The 15,638-nt window shown below is 43.5% G+C and overlaps 4 protein-coding genes across 6 annotated transcripts; 1 reads left to right on the top strand and 3 right to left on the bottom strand.

Annotated features, from left to right (window-relative positions):
• Positions 1–20: 20 nt before the first annotated feature.
• On the bottom strand, positions 21–4,202 carry LOC132707333 (coiled-coil domain-containing protein 66-like). Of its 3 annotated transcripts, none has more exons than XM_060679141.1 (4): positions 4,104–4,202; positions 1,844–1,921; positions 1,400–1,793; positions 21–1,350 (listed from the first exon to the last, which is right to left on the bottom strand). In XM_060679141.1, exons 2-4 carry the CDS (start codon positions 1,905–1,907, stop codon positions 21–23), a joined length of 1,788 nt encoding a protein of 595 aa, XP_060535124.1. In that variant the 5' UTR covers positions 1,908–1,921; positions 4,104–4,202. The 3 variants fall into 3 exon arrangements, with proteins under 3 accessions (XP_060535124.1, XP_060535125.1, XP_060535123.1); XM_060679142.1 differs by having other exon boundaries at positions 1,400–1,790; XM_060679140.1 differs by lacking the exon at positions 4,104–4,202 and having other exon boundaries at positions 1,844–4,097.
• Positions 4,203–7,363: 3,161 nt separating this feature from the next.
• Positions 7,364–9,419, bottom strand: LOC132707338 (uncharacterized protein DDB_G0286299-like). Its single transcript, XM_060679151.1, has 3 exons — positions 9,119–9,419; positions 8,348–8,939; positions 7,364–8,295 (listed from the first exon to the last, which is right to left on the bottom strand). Exons 1-3 carry the CDS (start codon positions 9,299–9,301, stop codon positions 8,234–8,236), a joined length of 837 nt encoding a protein of 278 aa, XP_060535134.1. The 5' UTR covers positions 9,302–9,419; the 3' UTR covers positions 7,364–8,233.
• A 1,494-nt stretch (positions 9,420–10,913) lies between these two features.
• Positions 10,914–12,351, bottom strand: LOC132707337 (mitochondrial thiamine pyrophosphate carrier). Its single transcript, XM_060679149.1, has 2 exons — positions 11,838–12,351; positions 10,914–11,787 (listed from the first exon to the last, which is right to left on the bottom strand). Exons 1-2 carry the CDS (start codon positions 12,211–12,213, stop codon positions 11,228–11,230), a joined length of 936 nt encoding a protein of 311 aa, XP_060535132.1. The 5' UTR covers positions 12,214–12,351; the 3' UTR covers positions 10,914–11,227.
• A 30-nt stretch (positions 12,352–12,381) lies between these two features.
• On the top strand, positions 12,382–14,059 carry LOC132707335 (RNA-binding region-containing protein 3). The gene has a single exon (XM_060679145.1). The coding sequence runs from the start codon at positions 12,528–12,530 to the stop codon at positions 13,794–13,796; it is 1,269 nt and encodes a 422-aa protein (XP_060535128.1). The 5' UTR covers positions 12,382–12,527; the 3' UTR covers positions 13,797–14,059.
• Positions 14,060–15,638: the final 1,579 nt, after the last annotated feature.

Genomic DNA, 15,638 nt, shown 5'->3' with positions numbered 1-15,638 from the left:
TCTGAGGAAACGCGCCGACGTCAGTCTCGGTGGGTCGCGGCGGGGGACCTGGGGGAGTTCTCCCACCGCTCCCGCTCCAACAGGAGGCCGGAACGCAAAGAAGACAACTTGCTCAGGATATCGACTTTATTGTCTGCATCTACATCGCAACCCCCGCGGGGGGAACCCTCCGCGATTTTTAACACGTCGGCGCAGTCGCGCCTCCGACACTTGCACCTGCAGCAACACTTGTAGTAAATCCGATCGCCGTCGGCCTCCAGCTGGTACATTTCCACGTTCCTCGTGAACATCTCCTCCCGCGTCCTCCACTTGGCCCTCCCGTGGATCTTTTTCCGGTACGACTTGGGGGTTCCCGTCTGACTTTCGTCGCTCGAGTTCTTCTCGCTCTCCCGACGCTGTTTCTGCCTCAGCTTGCGTCGCTGATAGAGCGGGTCCTTCTCGCTCTGTTTCAGGTACCTCGTCGGAGGTCGGTTCACCCCCCACTTGGGCCTCTCCTCTGTGCTTTCGCTCCGGCTCCTCCTCCCTTTCCTCGATCTCTCGTAGCTGAGCTCGAGGTTGGTCAACTTTTCGCGCAGGTATTTCTCGCGGCAGCAGTCGTTCGTTTCCGACGAGGACCTCGCGGAAGATATGCTGAGGTCGGTTTGGGTACTGCTGTCGCACTTTGTCCTGAACCTAGTGGGGGTGAGCACCCTGGTATCTATCGTTCTGGCAGTCGTAGGAATACTCATGGGGATGGCTATGGGTAGCTGGGGGGTGGCGGGAATCAGCAGGGCGTACTGTAAGTTTTCCAGCGACGGATGCATGACGAAAGCAAAATTATTGTCGACCCTGGGGGTAGAGATCACGGGCGTACTGTTCCGACGGGGCGAACTTTTGGCCAACGCGTTATCCGATGTCTCTTGGAGGTTGTTAATGATCTCATCCGCGGGGCTGGCAGGTTTCGCCGCGTCCTCCTCTTTGACGTCGGCGACGGTCGCTTTCCCCACCTCCTCTGCGTCCTCGATCTTTCGCAACCTCAGCCTCATCTTTTCTAGCTTCGCCTCCTTCTCGGCCACCTCGACGGCCTCGCTCAATGCCTCCTTCCTCTTCCTCTCCCTCTGCAGTTTCTCCTGCAGCGCTCTCTCCTCCTCCAGCTTGCGCAGGCGGTCGTTTTCGCGCTCCCTCTCGATCCTCATCTCCTCCTCGCGTTCCTCCTTTTCACGCCTCTCCCTCTCCTCCCGTCGTCTCCTTTCGCGCTCCTCCAGCTGCTGCCTGATGGCCTCCTGGTGCGCGAGCGCCATCTGCCTGCGTCGTTCGCGTTCCGCCAGCTCGAGCGCGTCCAACGGGATGTTCTGACCCCTGATGTACGTCCTGAAAAGCCCTCGCCGCGTCGCCTCCTCTTACAACTTTACCCGCATACCTGTGGTTGCTGAAGGTCGAGCTCGTGCCGGGCCTGTCGCATTCTTCGTACCTCTGTTCCGGCGAAACGGAGGGCGAAGAATTCGCGACCACTATGGCGCCGTCTTGGAGACCCCTCTTGACCCAATTGGGCGGCTCGCTGGCCTTGTGATCGTCCGGCGCCCTCCAGAATTTGGCCTTGTCGCCCCACCTGGGTCTGTCGTCGCGACAACTCGACGAGGACTCGTACCCTCTGCCCGTTTCGGGCGTGGGGTTGTTGTCGCTGCCGTAACCGGAGGTCTCGCCGCCCCCGTCGCAGCCCCCCGACGAGCTGAACTGGTTCTTGTGGAGGGGGGGCAGGCTGCCACGTCTGGACGCGGCGGGTCCCCAAGGAGCTCCCAAACGTGCCAGCTCTTCTAAAACAAACCCGTGAAGCTACGCGACGGCTACGAGTCGGTCTTTATACCCCGTTCTTTGGCCCATTGGAGCTTCTTCCGTTCGACCAGAGAGAGGGCGCGGGAGGCGGTCATATCGCGACCTCCACCTGTTTCAAAGCGTCGGTGCGTGATCAGGGCCGATTTCACTTTTACTACACGTCGTTACGTCACCGCGTATGCGGGCGATGGCGCCATTTTGCGGAAAAATGGATCGTTGGCACGGGTTACACATACACGAAGCTTCATTTACATATCTCGAATTTGAGAATTTAACATTCTTATAATATTGGTTAATTGAAATAACTAAATTTTAAAAATAACCTTCATGTTAAGTATGCTTCGACCAGAAATATAGTGCATTAGAACCTGGTGGTTGTAAGATTTTCAATAAGGAATGTGAAAACACAAAATTATACAATTTTATTGAGCAGTTCAATTGGTATCTCAGGCAAAACTTGGCACCGGAGGTTAGGACTTCTAAGGATCCAAAGATCTCGAATTAATGAATAAAAGCATAGGAGATTTAGAGCTAAACAAGGGTTCAAGAGACACATTGACTTGTATAGCCTTATGAAAGTCAAGTGATTGAGAGAAACAAAATATTTTACGATTCTCAAGGATGATCATAGCAAGACGGCCTTTGTATATTTTTTGAAAACTAAAGTTGAGGCTTGTATGAAATTCAAAACTTTTAAGGTTATTGTTGTTATAAGCAGAATGAAATCGCAGATGGTGGTACAAGTGATGATGGTTACGTGGCTCCTATTATTATTATCAGCAAAGGATCGTGCGCGATGCAAGCTTATTATTTTTTAAATTCGGAAACGGGCTCCATAAGTGATCATCAACATCAACTGCTAAAAGGGTTCGTTAAATGATGACCATTTATAAAATTAATGAGATGTTGCGAGGTTCGTGCCTTAAATAAAACTCTTGAGATGTAGATTTCGAATGCGTAATTAGACAAACGGTGTATGTATAGCTTCGAGCCTTTTATTTGTGAACGTTTATGTAATACAGTTGGTTTTCTGTGGTGTGAATTTCGTGTTTAGAGTTTTTCCAAGTAGAGAAACTCTTTTTCTATGATGTTAAGTTGTTGCCACCGGAGAAGAGGAATTGTTCTTCTTCCATTCCATACTTGTATTTTCCCAAAAAGCTGGTCTTTTAAACATTTCATTAACTAAGACGGACTAGTTCAAGCTGGGGCTTAACCATTTCAATTCACTATAAATTATTATAAATAAATACTGTTCCAAAACAACGAGACTCGTCACACATAACCTTCAAATTCAATGAGTTGGTAGAACTGTTAAACGACATTTTAAGACGTCAATTCGCCAATTGATGTTATTCAAGTGAAAGTGATTTTTTGTCGCTTGATTTTGCGACCCAATTACAAAAGTCACTTCACTTTTCGAACACACCTCGTATTTTTGCTATTGCGAGTTAAAAACAGAAGGACCAAAGCTAGGTTTGCTTTAAAGTAACGAATTATACAGCTTTTTAAGGATCAAAAGTTATAGTAGTGTTTCTACAGTTTGACATTTTCCAAGATTGAGAATAAGTTTTCACTTTGACAGTTACAAATCTGTCAAGATCGGACTCTCGGCTGAGTAGTGAATCCTAAAGTGGCTTTTAAAATTACCATAACAAAGGGGCGTTTCGCAGTTAAAAGGAGAGATTTTCATTTTTTTTATGTGTATATTGAAAAATAGAGGCCCGAGATGGCTGCCGTGGGGAACACCGGAAGAAATCGAAATCGAAGCCGTGCACATCAAAGCATTGCTTTCTATATGTGGAATACGATTTTACAGTTAAAGTTATACACGAAAGTTTAGTAAATTAAAAAATAAATGTATTTGTGGATGCAACAAAAAAAAGCTCTATATCGTTTTAAGGGCACTTCCAAAGAAGTTCAAAATGATGCTGGGAGTTTGGTAGTGACGTTTAAAAGTAATTCTCCTATTTTGGTTAAGGTGAGTTTTTTTGCAAGAAACTTGAAGGAATATGCTTTTCCTTGAGGTGGTCTCAGAGGTGGAACGCGAAAAAGGTTGAGAAATTGGTTTTGGATTATGTTTCAGATTATTTTCGACGGGCGGGAGTTTTCTCTCACTTTTTCTCTGGAACGATGTGTTGAATGATTTATCGGTCTATGCGATAACGCTACGTCACGCTGGAATACAAAGACGGAGACCGTAATTCTAAACGATTGATCGGTTTGTCGCCCGTAAATATAAATATTGTCATTATTTAACCGGAAGGTGTAACGTCGCCATGGACGATACTTACCCGCAGGTTACCGCGACGCAAGAAGGGAAATTCGCCCGACGAGGAAAACCAGTCACCGGGACCCGCGTCGGGTGAGCGCGGTGGACTGACTGAGAGACCGCAAATCCACAGCGCTTATTTGATCGAAACGGTTGCCAAGATACGCGAAAGCATACACAATGCGGGTTGTTCACCCTTTTACGACGCCCAAATGAGGATCTTGCGGTTCGCGGAACCAGAAGCCGGGATCCGGGTCAAGGCGCTTACGTGACGTAATTATTAGCCCCCGATCCACGGGGGCCAATTAAATTAAAATGGGTTGACAAACACACCCTACGACTGAATTATATTTGATAAAAAAAATGAGCCCAATGTATGGAGAAAAATAAATATAAGTATAATATAAATAAATGTACAGTAAAAACCTTAAATGTTGGTTACTTATTTAAGGGAATATGAGCTAAAGTCTGTTCATTGATATAAGAAAGTGACTAACTCATACGAATTAAGGAAAGACCTGGGCAAGCTGTAAGAATGAAATATGGCCGAACAGGTCCGTACTTTGCTTAGAATTTAATTATTTAGGGTTTTATTAGGAAAGATACTAAACAACATTTATTTATGTATGTATTTATGTTTAAATCTAAAATAAAATTACAAATTATTTTTATCACCTACTTAAATCAGTATCACTATCGCTATCATCGCCTGTTCTAATTATTATTTGTTCTATATTATTTGCAATATGGTTATACGATTGTTCTGCTTTTTCTATATGTTTAACAGAATTTGCCCAACTTTGTGGAGGGATGTTAAAAACTTCGGTTTCTATAAGTTTGAGGACATTGGAGTTAACACGGGGAAAAACATTGTTACGAAGAATGGCAGATTTTAGTTGGTGCAAACGTATTCCTTTTGTAGGTCCAAGCTTTGAAGAACCTGAATTAATTACTTTTTGGTATAATATTCGTGAAAATAAATGTCGTCATTATACATGTAGTTTTGGAGTATTGCTTTTGTGTCACATGAGGAAGGGGTTTTAGTCAACTGTCTACTGTGATAACTTGCAGAATATTTTTTGGTTAAATTATTAAAACCATCCAACAAATCCATATACTTAGCATTATAATTTATTATTTGGGGTTCGGAGATGGGTTCTGGCATGGAATTTCACTTGTGGCATTCGATGTTGTTGCTAAAAGCTCAGACAATACCTGCTGAGCTTCTTTTTTGGCATTTTTGGAATGGAGTCTCTTTGATCTAGATAATCCTGCTTCTGTTGGTAGCTTCTGGTATAATAATAGGGTGGGAACAGCAGTTTTTTTAAATCTTTTTTAAAGGTAAACGTAAAATTTAAATTTTGTGGTGAATTTAATGTGTTACTCAAGACAAAAAAATACCTAATAACTCATTTTGTAAGTCTCCTTCGTAATCATTTTCAGTAAAATGAACTGAACAGACATAGCTTTTATCTGGAATAAGTTTGTCCTCTCTTCTACATCGAACTATCCACTAGTTCCGAATAGTTCGGGATACTAGATCTTTCCCTTTGGGAAAGCGATGAAAACTACATTTTCGAGAACTTGCTTTTTCATCAAAATAGTTGCTATTCCACCCATACATCGCACATCTCGTTCCATGCATACCTACCTATTTTTTGATGTAACTTATCCCACTGAAAAAGGTAAAAGAAATGTATTTCTTATCTTCACCTATATTATTACGTGTAATATTTTGAGCTTACCTCCTAACTAACTGCTAATAAGCAGCACGAACACAAAACTTAGTTTTTGTTTAAGGTTAAAAATACTGTTTTTCTCAGTTCTCGCCACTCAAGCACATACAATTTTAAAGTATATGTTAAAGCTTAAAAACACTGTTTTGTCCAAGTTTGTTTTACAGAAATACAATACTCACTAATCTAAATTATTTTAATTGTTCAAAGAACACAAAATACAACGGTTTAATACGCCTTCAAATGCATTGACAGAATACACAAAAACTGTTAGAGGACTTCGCTTACGTCACAAACGACCACGTGCGATCGATAATTTTGGCGAACGTATGTCTTGTGAGCTACCTACGTAAAATATTTTTAGCCATGCGGTGCTGCCAGATAGACTCGTAACGTATATCAACTTTCACCTGTATATCATTACATGTTTAGATTCTGCGAAACATTCTGGAACTTTTTATGTAACATGTGCCATACCGATCTTGAACATTTTCAGAGGTAAAAAATAGTTTTTTTAAAAATTTGGCTACAAAATACCCGATATAAAATGATAATTATTTTCGCAACCGGTACACTTGAATTTTTGGTTGGCAAGATTGGAAAATATATGTTACGTGGGAATTTTAATTTAAACTATGGTATATCTATTTTCACCGGTTTTCGAGTTACCAGCAAAAAAACAAAATATTGCAATAGAAGCGAACTAAAGTAACCACTTTCCATCTGGGTAGTAGGCTCTGACCGGCCATGGTGACGTTTCCTGTAAAAAAATAACTGACATGTCTAGATGTATTCGGATTTCTCATAGTTAAAAGTTGCATTTGTTTGAGAAAGCGAGATGGCACATAATTATGCAAACGCAGATATTTTGAATTTGTTTTATATTTACCACCAATGTAATTTCAACATATATGTAGTAGTAGTGTTTTGTTTAATAATAAATAGTTTTTTGTAAAAATTGAACTGGGGTGGCTTTTACTTGAAGAAAATCCATTTAAAAATTCAATTTCCTACTTTTTGTGGCTTTATGTAAAATATCAAATAAATAGCATGCAAACTGACGCGTCTTAGACTGCCATGACATTTCCGCGCATGCCCCCTAAGGTTCACGTAATAACCTGCACTTTGCGCCCGTTTTCTGACTAATTTAACGGGATCGTTGCACTTTTCGAAGACACACGGGTGAAGAAGCGTCATATCGGAACGAATTGTTAAACTCTCGGCGGCCGTGTTGATTGTCGAACGTCGCGGGCTGTTATTGGTTCCTTTGAAATCTCTGGTCCTATTGGTCGAAAACATGTGGAACGGGGCTTTTTTCACGGCGGCTTTGAAAGTTCCTTTATTATGCATGGGCGGAACCTTACCAAAACTTTTTGTTCCGTGGTTAGGGTCGGTAATTTTCACAAGGTTTCGCCAAAATTAAGTGCAAAAATTGCGTGCGCGTGAGTAAAGTGAGATATAGCGTGTAAATGACTACGGACTTCATATCGTGGATGATGTGTGATGACCGCTCAGCTGATCCCTAAGGTAGGATTTTATCTGTAAATTAGAAGCGGCCATTTTGCTTTCGAAATATATATATTATCAACATGGTCCCCTGAAAAAAATACAAAACAATCCACCCGGCCGTGGAAGCGTCCGTCTTAATGTGTCGCCGAGTATCACAACTTTTTAAGAACTACCAAAATCACCGATTACAAACTACAAAATCGAAAACGCTTAGAAACTAAGGGCCGCGCGAGCGACGTTTAAATATCAATTTCAAACGCGATAAAATTCCAAATAAAATACAGTAAACGCGAAATAATAACAAAAACGTGGAAAGTTAAAAAAACTACAAAGTAGCAACGTTTAAAAAAAAAAAACGTTTAAGACCAGTTGGAAGACACACAATACAATGATCTCGAAACTGCGATTGCATTCGCGTTAGATTCGTCGAAAAAATATAATATATATATCGTTACAAAATATACATACGCGATGATGCACTTAAGGCCATGCACGTTCAATGGATAAGTTTCGTATAACATAGTTTGATTTTCACCCTACAGTTTGTCCTTATTGTCCTTTTTCGCAAAATTTGAAGCGGAAACGTGACCGACGGACTTTTTTTTGGCACACCCTTTATTTTTTTTTACCTTAAATAAGTAACCTCCAAAAGCGGAACATATCCTTATCCTTACAGATGGAATGTACAATAATAATGCGAATTATTTACAATGCTTACCCCAAGTTAAAAAAAAAAACATGCAAAATGCACCCCAATCACGACAAACACGCAAGTCTTTATACACCCCCGTGTCCCTTACAGCAACTAATCACCATCACATGTCATTCCTATGGCCCGATGGCTTCCTTCTGCGCGGGGGGCCCCCCGCGAGTTCGGCTCTACACTTCCACCAAGGATCCTGGCCCCTTAATTATCCCTTCTAGTCTTTTTCTTTCCTTTCTTGGGTTGCTTGGTTTCTGTCCAGGTATCTACGAAAAAACGACTGTCAAACCCCACATGCAGCAGAAGCCCCAAACTCACCTCCCAATTCGTCGAAAACCGGCGCCGCTGGGACCTCGACCGATTTCTCTTCGGCGACGACGTTCACCTCGCTTATGGCCGGCCCCTCCGCATCCTTCACCTCCCTTTTGGGCTTCTTCTCCTTCTTTTTCTCCTTCTTTTCTTCGACGACGGGCGCGACCGCCTCGCTCTCTTCGATTTTCTCCTCCGCGTTCTCCTTTACCGGTTCCGGTTTGCTTTCGATCTTTTCCTCAACCGGGGTCTCCTCTTTTTCCGTCTTTTCTGGCTCGGCGTCGTTCTTTTCCGATTTTTTCACCTTCTTCTCCTTTTTGCTGGGCGACTGGTCGCTCTTCTTCTTTCTGTCCGCTTTCGTCAGCACCTTTTCCCAATCTCCCTCGTCAAAATCGTCTGGTTTCTGAGCGGCGACTTGCTTTTTGGCCGGTCTCTTCTTCGCCTGTTCCTGGGGCTCGTTGGTTTTCCGCTTTTCTTCCGGCTTCTTAGCCGAGGCGTCCGACTTCTTCTCCTTTCTCGTTTCACTCGCTTCCTTGACAGGCGACTTCTTATCCTTCGAAGGGGATTTTTCCGACGCTATGTGACCGTTCACTGGCGCTTTCTGAACCGAAAACAAAGCTAGGTTAGCTTTTCGATAGCACGGATCGCGACTTGACCGCACCACGATTGCCGACTAATTGCCTAAAAACAGCCTCAACATGGTAAACATATGTTTACACAAAAGACGCCCGGGACGCCGCGGGATTTACCGGCGATGTCTCGAAAATCGGTCGCGCTTACCTTGTCTTTGGTTTTCCTTTTTTTCGCGGCCGTTTTCCGGTCGTCCAGCGACGTCAGCTTGAACTTGGGCTGCTGTGCCGTACCGAAACCGAAGGCGAACACGGCGATGAGCCCCACGATCGCCAACGCGATCGGCACGTACACAGCGAACTGGCTCTGGGTGATTTCGGTGACGATTTCCATCGCGACGCCTCGATTTCGCACGTTCCGGACTCAGAAAACTCGCTATTGTCAAAACACTAGCCCTGGCGCTTGCCACCGATTATTTTTTGATGACGCGTCCGTGACGTTTTGTCGCGCTGGCGCCATCTGTCACGCTCTTGGTTTCTTCTTCTTTTCCGAACGCAGGGCCCCTGGTCACGCTCCCCGTCGCTTCTTCTTTTTTAAACGCAAGGCCCATAGATAAAAAGTGTCAATAGAGTTCATGCACCTTACTGCGCTGTCAAACTTTTGAATTGTTGCCGATTCTCCTAGAAATGTGCAACTTACCGTGGGACAATATCATCTATGAAAACAATATTGATGAGAAAAGTACTATACTTAATAATTTACTGTTAACATTATTTGATGCACATGCTCCAATTGAAGAATCACGTATAAGTAAACCAAACGCTCCTTGGTTGACGGAAAATGTTAAAATATTTGTGCTTATATAAAGATTTAAAAGAACTAGGAATAATAACGATTGGCTCTTATATAAAAATCTAAGGAATTTTAAATTGTCTACAATGAGAAGAGAAAAGGGGATATGTCTAGATTTACTGTGCAATTTTAATAACTCTAAACTCTAAACAATAAGAACTAAAAGTTTAGATTTTCACGAAATTATATATTTTTACATGACAATTATGTCATTATTAATTCTCACATAGAGGTAAACTATGTTCTAAAAAGCTGAAAAATGTCACTTGGAAAACCATTAGCTAAAAATAATGCCCCGGAAATATACGAAAAAGTTCTTTATAATCAAATGTACACCTATATAATGGATAATAGAATAGTACCAGAAAGTCAGTGCGGTTTTAAACGAAAGTCAAGTGCTGCGAATGCTCTTATAAGTGTCATTGATGATATTGTCCGAGCCACTGCCAAAAAACTAATGAGTGGCTTAATACTTTTGGATTTTTTGAAGGCATTCGATGCGGTGAACCATGACCTATTGATTTCCAAGCTGAATTTCTATGGCTTTTCCTCTAATTCGCGCGCGCCGAGTAAATCGTATTTTTCAAATCGACATCAGAAAATGTACTGTGACAGCAGATATTCGAAAGAAATTGAAATTTTCTCTGGGGTGCCGCAAGGTTCCATTTTAGGGCCGGTATTTTCCTTTATTTACACTTCTGACATTTTAATATCTTTAAATTTTTGCAAAGTTCATGCATCTGCCTACGATACTCAATTGTATTACTGGTTGGATTTTAATAGTAGCATGGATGCAGAGGTATTTATAAATCAAGATCTTTTCAGGATTAGTGAACACTCTGGTGCCCATAATTTAAAGCTAAACCCATCAAAATCGCATTTAATGATATTTGGAAATAAAAATAAATTTAAGCTACTTTAACAAAATATTAATATAATGTTAGATAATATTAAACTTTCCGCTGTCGATTCAGCAAAAAATTTGGGGGTGATCATAGATTGTGATCTAAGATTCCGTGAATATTTAAAAACTATCTTTCAAAAGGCATATTTCTCACTAAAAATGTTATATAGTAACAGGCATATTTTAAATTTTAGACTAAGGAAACAATTATGTGAGTCACTTATTCTCTCAACTTAACTACTGTGATGTACTACTGTGTTTTTTTTTATTGATAACGAGTGTAAAGGTTGCAGAATGCTTGTGTTCGTTTTATTACAGGTTTTGGAAAATATGACCATGTATCGTGATGCAATTTAAGGAAAACATTTTTTTTCTTTGCCTATTGCAGGGCCCCTTGTTTGTCGGTGAATGAAACCCCCCGTGTTTTTAACATTTCTATTTACTTATTTAGTATAACAATGGAATAAACGAAATTGACTAGATTCGATAAAGGCGAGGCCAAATAAATAAATCCGACTAGACATTTTCCCCAGGTAACCTTAAAACTAACCGGACAACTTGCGTCATCGACTCTTGTACGCTAATAGGTTGCAGATCATTTCGTAACTGCTAAAGTGCAGCGCCGTCGAGCACATGGCCTTCAGCAAGCTGGGCGATAGTCCCTTGAAGTACCCCATCAGCCCTTCCACCTTGTAAATTTTCCTAAAACAATCCACCAGTCCGTGGCAGGTGAAATGCTTTCCGAAGTGCGCCCTGGCCGCTTGGAACCCCTGGACCTGGAGCCGCTTCTTGACCAGATCGAAGGGGTAGATGATGGTTTTGGCGCAGAGTCCTGCCATGCTGCCCGCCACCAAGCTGCTGGACAGCGTGGTACGGCTGGTGCCGATGATGTACTTGTACAAGTCATCAAAAAGCTTGTAGCACATGAACTGGGCGCCCGCGTGTGGCCCTATTTGGAGCACGGTCGGCCACAGGCCACGGTAGAGTACCAAGGGCCCTTCGCGTAAGCAGATTTCGCGAGTCGCCGCCAGAGTGCCATGGTACACTTTTTTGTGATCGCTCTGCGCTACCAGCCTGGTGCGTACCACGTCGAACGGGAACGACACTACGGTAGCGACGCCCCCTAAACAAAAAGCGCGCGTCGCGGCGCCTATCAATTGCCTTAAAGCTCACCTCCAACTGATCCGCAAGCGAAATTCAACAAGGGCGACCATTTGCCGGACAAACCCAAATGATGGGCGTTGCGGCTCAGAACTTCGAACGCCCAGAACTGGGCGACGCCGTAACTGATGGAAAGCCACTGGGCGGGCACGTGGCCCTTCCAAAACGCCTTAACACCTTCCTCGTGGAGTATCAAACGCACGGCCTGATACAATGATCTATACTTGGACACCGATCCGTGGGCTATCGGTTCCACTTGCAGTTGGAATCGGATTTTGAGCACGTCCAGGGGCTGACACAGAGCTCGGGTGATGAGCCCGGAACCGCCCCCGGCCAGCGCAAAGTCGAACTGGCTTAGGTTCTCGTTTGTTTTGCTCCAGCCCACCATTTGAGAACATCGGTCACCTTGTGAGGGTTATCGCCGCACGCAATGTCGCGGAATTATTTTTAGTAGACGGATGGAATGCAACGCGAACATGCCCAGGTCGGAGCGATAAGCGGGGGCGGTAGGCGTCCTCGAAACTGACGCGGAAAGTGAGGTTAGCTTAGCGTGCGACGATTCATCTTTTCGTCCAAAGACGTAATAACTTCTGGCCAGGTGGTAAGTGCTAAGACCACGATAACGAAAGAAGAGGCGCCACCGTCTAACCTCGAATCGGCGAATTGTTTATTTTTAAAACCGTATTCGGGTTTTTCGTCACGATGGCAATCACCGACACGCTACGCATCAAAAACCTTCCAAAGGAGTTGTCGGAGCACCAGAAGGAGGATTTCGCACGGCACTTCGGCGCCGTCAAAGTGAAGGTGTTGACGTCGAAAGCGAAAGAAAAAGCGGTCGTGTACGCGAAATTCGAATCGCCCGAGATGGCGAGGAGCGTGATGCACCGTCTCCATCAGATTTCGGTGTTGAACTCGCGCCTGTGCGTGGAGTACGCCGAAAACGGCATCCTCCACGGCAAACCGGCGCTGAAGAAGGTCGAGGAGGCGGACGTTAGCGGCCAAAGGTTTTTCAAGACGTTTTTGAACAAGATCAACGCTTTCAACGACTCGGCCGGGTTCCACCAGCCGCCGCCGTCGCACCTCAAGTATAACTACCCGAAAGCGAATCGCGCCACGATCAATAACATTGCCCACGCTTTGGCGACGGTGCCTCGGTTCTACGTCCAGGTGCTGCATCTGATGAACAAGATGAATCTGCCGCCTCCGTTCGCTGTCCCGGAACCGCCGATACGCACGATCACGCCCTTGCAGCAGCACCATCCGGTGGTCTCGCAGAAACCCATCGAAAAGCGGAAAGCGTCGTCGTCGGAATCTGAGCTGGAGAGCGACGACGAGTCCCGAAAACCCAAAGAAATTATACCCGAAAAACGACCCGGACCAGAGAAAAAGCCCGTGAAACGACCCAAGTTTATCAAAGCGCCGGCGGCGGTGCGGCAAGCGCCGAAACCGCCCCCTGAGAGGGTGGAAAACGTGTTCGAGAAAACGGCGACTGTGGCGCCGCCCAAAAAAATCGAGCTGAAAGTGACGTCGGAGTCGCTCGCGCCGGCTGTCGAAGAGCGTCGGGTGGCACCCGAACTCGACGAGCAGTCCTCGCCCGAAGACGACAAACCGTGCATTTCGTTGGAGGAGCTCGCTGCCAATCAGATCACGGACCTCGCGGCGCTGCCCATTTTTAAGAATTACGCCCCCGGCCCGCCCACCAACAAGCTGTACATTAAAAACTGCGCGAAGACGGTCGTCCTCCAGGACCTGGAGTACATCTACAACAGGTACCGGGAGGAGGGAGGCGACGAGAGGCCCAGCGAGTTTAACATCAGGCTGATGCAGGAGGGCCGCATGAAGGGCCAGGCGTTCGTGACCCTGGATACGGTCGAGATGGCCCAGAAGGCAGTGAAGGAGACCAACGGGTTCATCCTGAAGGACAAGCCTTTGGTGGTGGTGTTCGGCAAGTCGGCCACCCTGAAGAAATAATAATCGGCCTGGAGGAGCAAAGAAGGATTCGTTATTTGCTTTCAGATTATGTGTAATTACTGTGACCAGTTGCGTTTATTGATAAAATTTGAAATTATCCGACGGTTAAATTTAATTAACCCAATAACCGAACCAAAATTACTCGTGTTACTCCCACGACGTCGTCGGAGGCGCCAGAAACGACGGCATCGTCCTGACGTCACTCGCACCTGTGATTCGCGGTCTCGCATAGCGCCCATCAATCAACCTCCGGCTTATACGGCGTGTCTCAAAGTCGTTATAATAATAATAATTAAACCGAGAAAAGAAAAAAAAAGTTTCAATAAATAAACAAGAACACATCCTTGTGCAGGTGCTGTTACAGGACCAAAGTAAATTATAGAAATAATATAATTTTTTTACAATTCGAGATATGCAGTATGCAAAAGATCGTTGAGATAGTTTCATTCTATGTTTAGTATAATAACAACAGCGAATTTAGGTTCACGAATTCAGAAGATCAAGATCAGACTAATATTGGTAATTCTGTGTACTTCCATTATTATCAGACTCGTCAATCACATGGCATTTTTTTTGTGCTGTGATTGAGATGGTGCCCAAGTATTATTAAATTATCGTCCTAATTTAATTTACCAGAAGTATTAACCTTCCTTTTTCTGGACTAAACGAAATGATCATCGATTTGCTGGTATTAGTCTTTAGAAGATGCATTTTTGTGTCCAATACGAGGGAGTCTAATGTAAGATAAAGATAACGTTTTGTCAAATAGAATAAGTTTCTGAACATGACCTGATATGGCAACCTCAAAGATTTTTTAACTTACACCGTTGTGTCTACGATACGAAACTAGCTGTGGTCAAACAGGTAAGTTGATATTAGTAATTGCACCGTTTTGTCAACCCATCGTGATTAGTCTTAAAATAAAAGTAATTTAATTATAAATAATGTAGTATAAGGTTGACTCAAAAAATTTGGCATAGATGCTAGTTGTAAGACATTTAAATTAAAAAATCCGGGGCAAGATGATAGCGATAGTGATACTGATATATTATGTGAATAAATTAAGTAATTTAAGTAGGTAATAAAAATAATTATTGTTTAGCATCTTTCCTAAGAAAACCCCAAATAATTAAATTTTAAGCAAAGTACGGCCATATTGCATTCTTCAGCTTGCCCGGGTCTTTCCTTAATTCGTATCAGTTAGTCACTTTCTTATATCTATGAACAGAGTATACCAAAAAAAGGTAAGCTACTGTGGTGTTGCATATTATGTATAGTAAATACTTTTCACTCATATCATGTCAAGTACAGAAACTTATTTTAATTGATAAAATGTAATTCATCCGGTTGACACTAAGGTGAAGGTCGATCTTAGCTTCGATCTTAGACTCCCAGGAAGACCATGAAAGTTGCTATACCATAGTCAACTCCTATCAATATATTTAGTGCGACAGCTCAAATTATCTCTACATATTACTAATATGAAGCCACGGCGTTTTTTTGTAAATATGTTCGTGGCGTGTAAAGAAGATTTTCAAATATAATTTAGTGGCTATTTAATGTTATATGCTCATTTGAACAGTCTGAAACTTATTCTTAGTGTTGATCATATCCGATTGTGCACTTTTGGGTTGTAGCGAGATAGGAAAAGTTTACGCTCGGTCCAAGTGACCGAAAATTAAAAATTTTGGGTCGGGAGGAGATTCCTCGCGAATTGGGGAAATTGTAACGCGGACAGCGCCGCCTTATTCTTAGCGAAAGTTAAACAAATAAGCGGGGCACTCCTGGCCGCCGTCCAAATCCTCTTAATCAAATGGATATTCAGATTTAGAAGCTCGTAGA

The sequence above is a fragment of the Cylas formicarius genome, unplaced genomic scaffold, assembly GCF_029955315.1.
Source record: "Cylas formicarius isolate icCylForm1 unplaced genomic scaffold, icCylForm1.1 PGA_scaffold_9__14_contigs__length_23061073, whole genome shotgun sequence".
Lineage (NCBI taxonomy): Eukaryota > Metazoa > Arthropoda > Insecta > Coleoptera > Brentidae > Cylas > Cylas formicarius.
This window is presented reverse-complemented; position numbering and strand designations above follow the sequence as displayed.

Bases quoted from the DNA above. Each gene is read 5' to 3' on its own strand.
- LOC132707337 (XM_060679149.1), bottom strand. From the start codon at position 12,213: ATGGTGGGCTGGAGCAAAACAAACGAGAACCTAAGCCAGTTCGACTTT. The intron at 11,788-11,837 runs GTGAGCTTTAAG...CTTTTTGTTTAG, and splicing joins CGCTTGCGGATCAGTTGGAG to GGGGCGTCGCTACCGTAGTG.
- LOC132707335 (XM_060679145.1), top strand. From the start codon at position 12,528: ATGGCAATCACCGACACGCTACGCATCAAAAACCTTCCAAAGGAGTTG.
- LOC132707338 (XM_060679151.1), bottom strand. From the start codon at position 9,301: ATGGAAATCGTCACCGAAATCACCCAGAGCCAGTTCGCTGTGTACGTG. The intron at 8,940-9,118 runs GTAAGCGCGACC...TTTTCGGTTCAG, and splicing joins AAAGGAAAACCAAAGACAAG to AAAGCGCCAGTGAACGGTCA. The intron at 8,296-8,347 runs GTGAGTTTGGGG...GTTTTTTCGTAG, and splicing joins GGTTTTCGACGAATTGGGAG to ATACCTGGACAGAAACCAAG.
- LOC132707333 (XM_060679141.1), bottom strand. From the start codon at position 1,907: ATGACCGCCTCCCGCGCCCTCTCTCTGGTCGAACGGAAGAAGCTCCAA. The intron at 1,794-1,843 runs GTATAAAGACCG...GGTTTGTTTTAG, and splicing joins CCAATGGGCCAAAGAACGGG to AAGAGCTGGCACGTTTGGGA. The intron at 1,351-1,399 runs GTATGCGGGTAA...AGGGCTTTTCAG, and splicing joins TCGACCTTCAGCAACCACAG to GACGTACATCAGGGGTCAGA.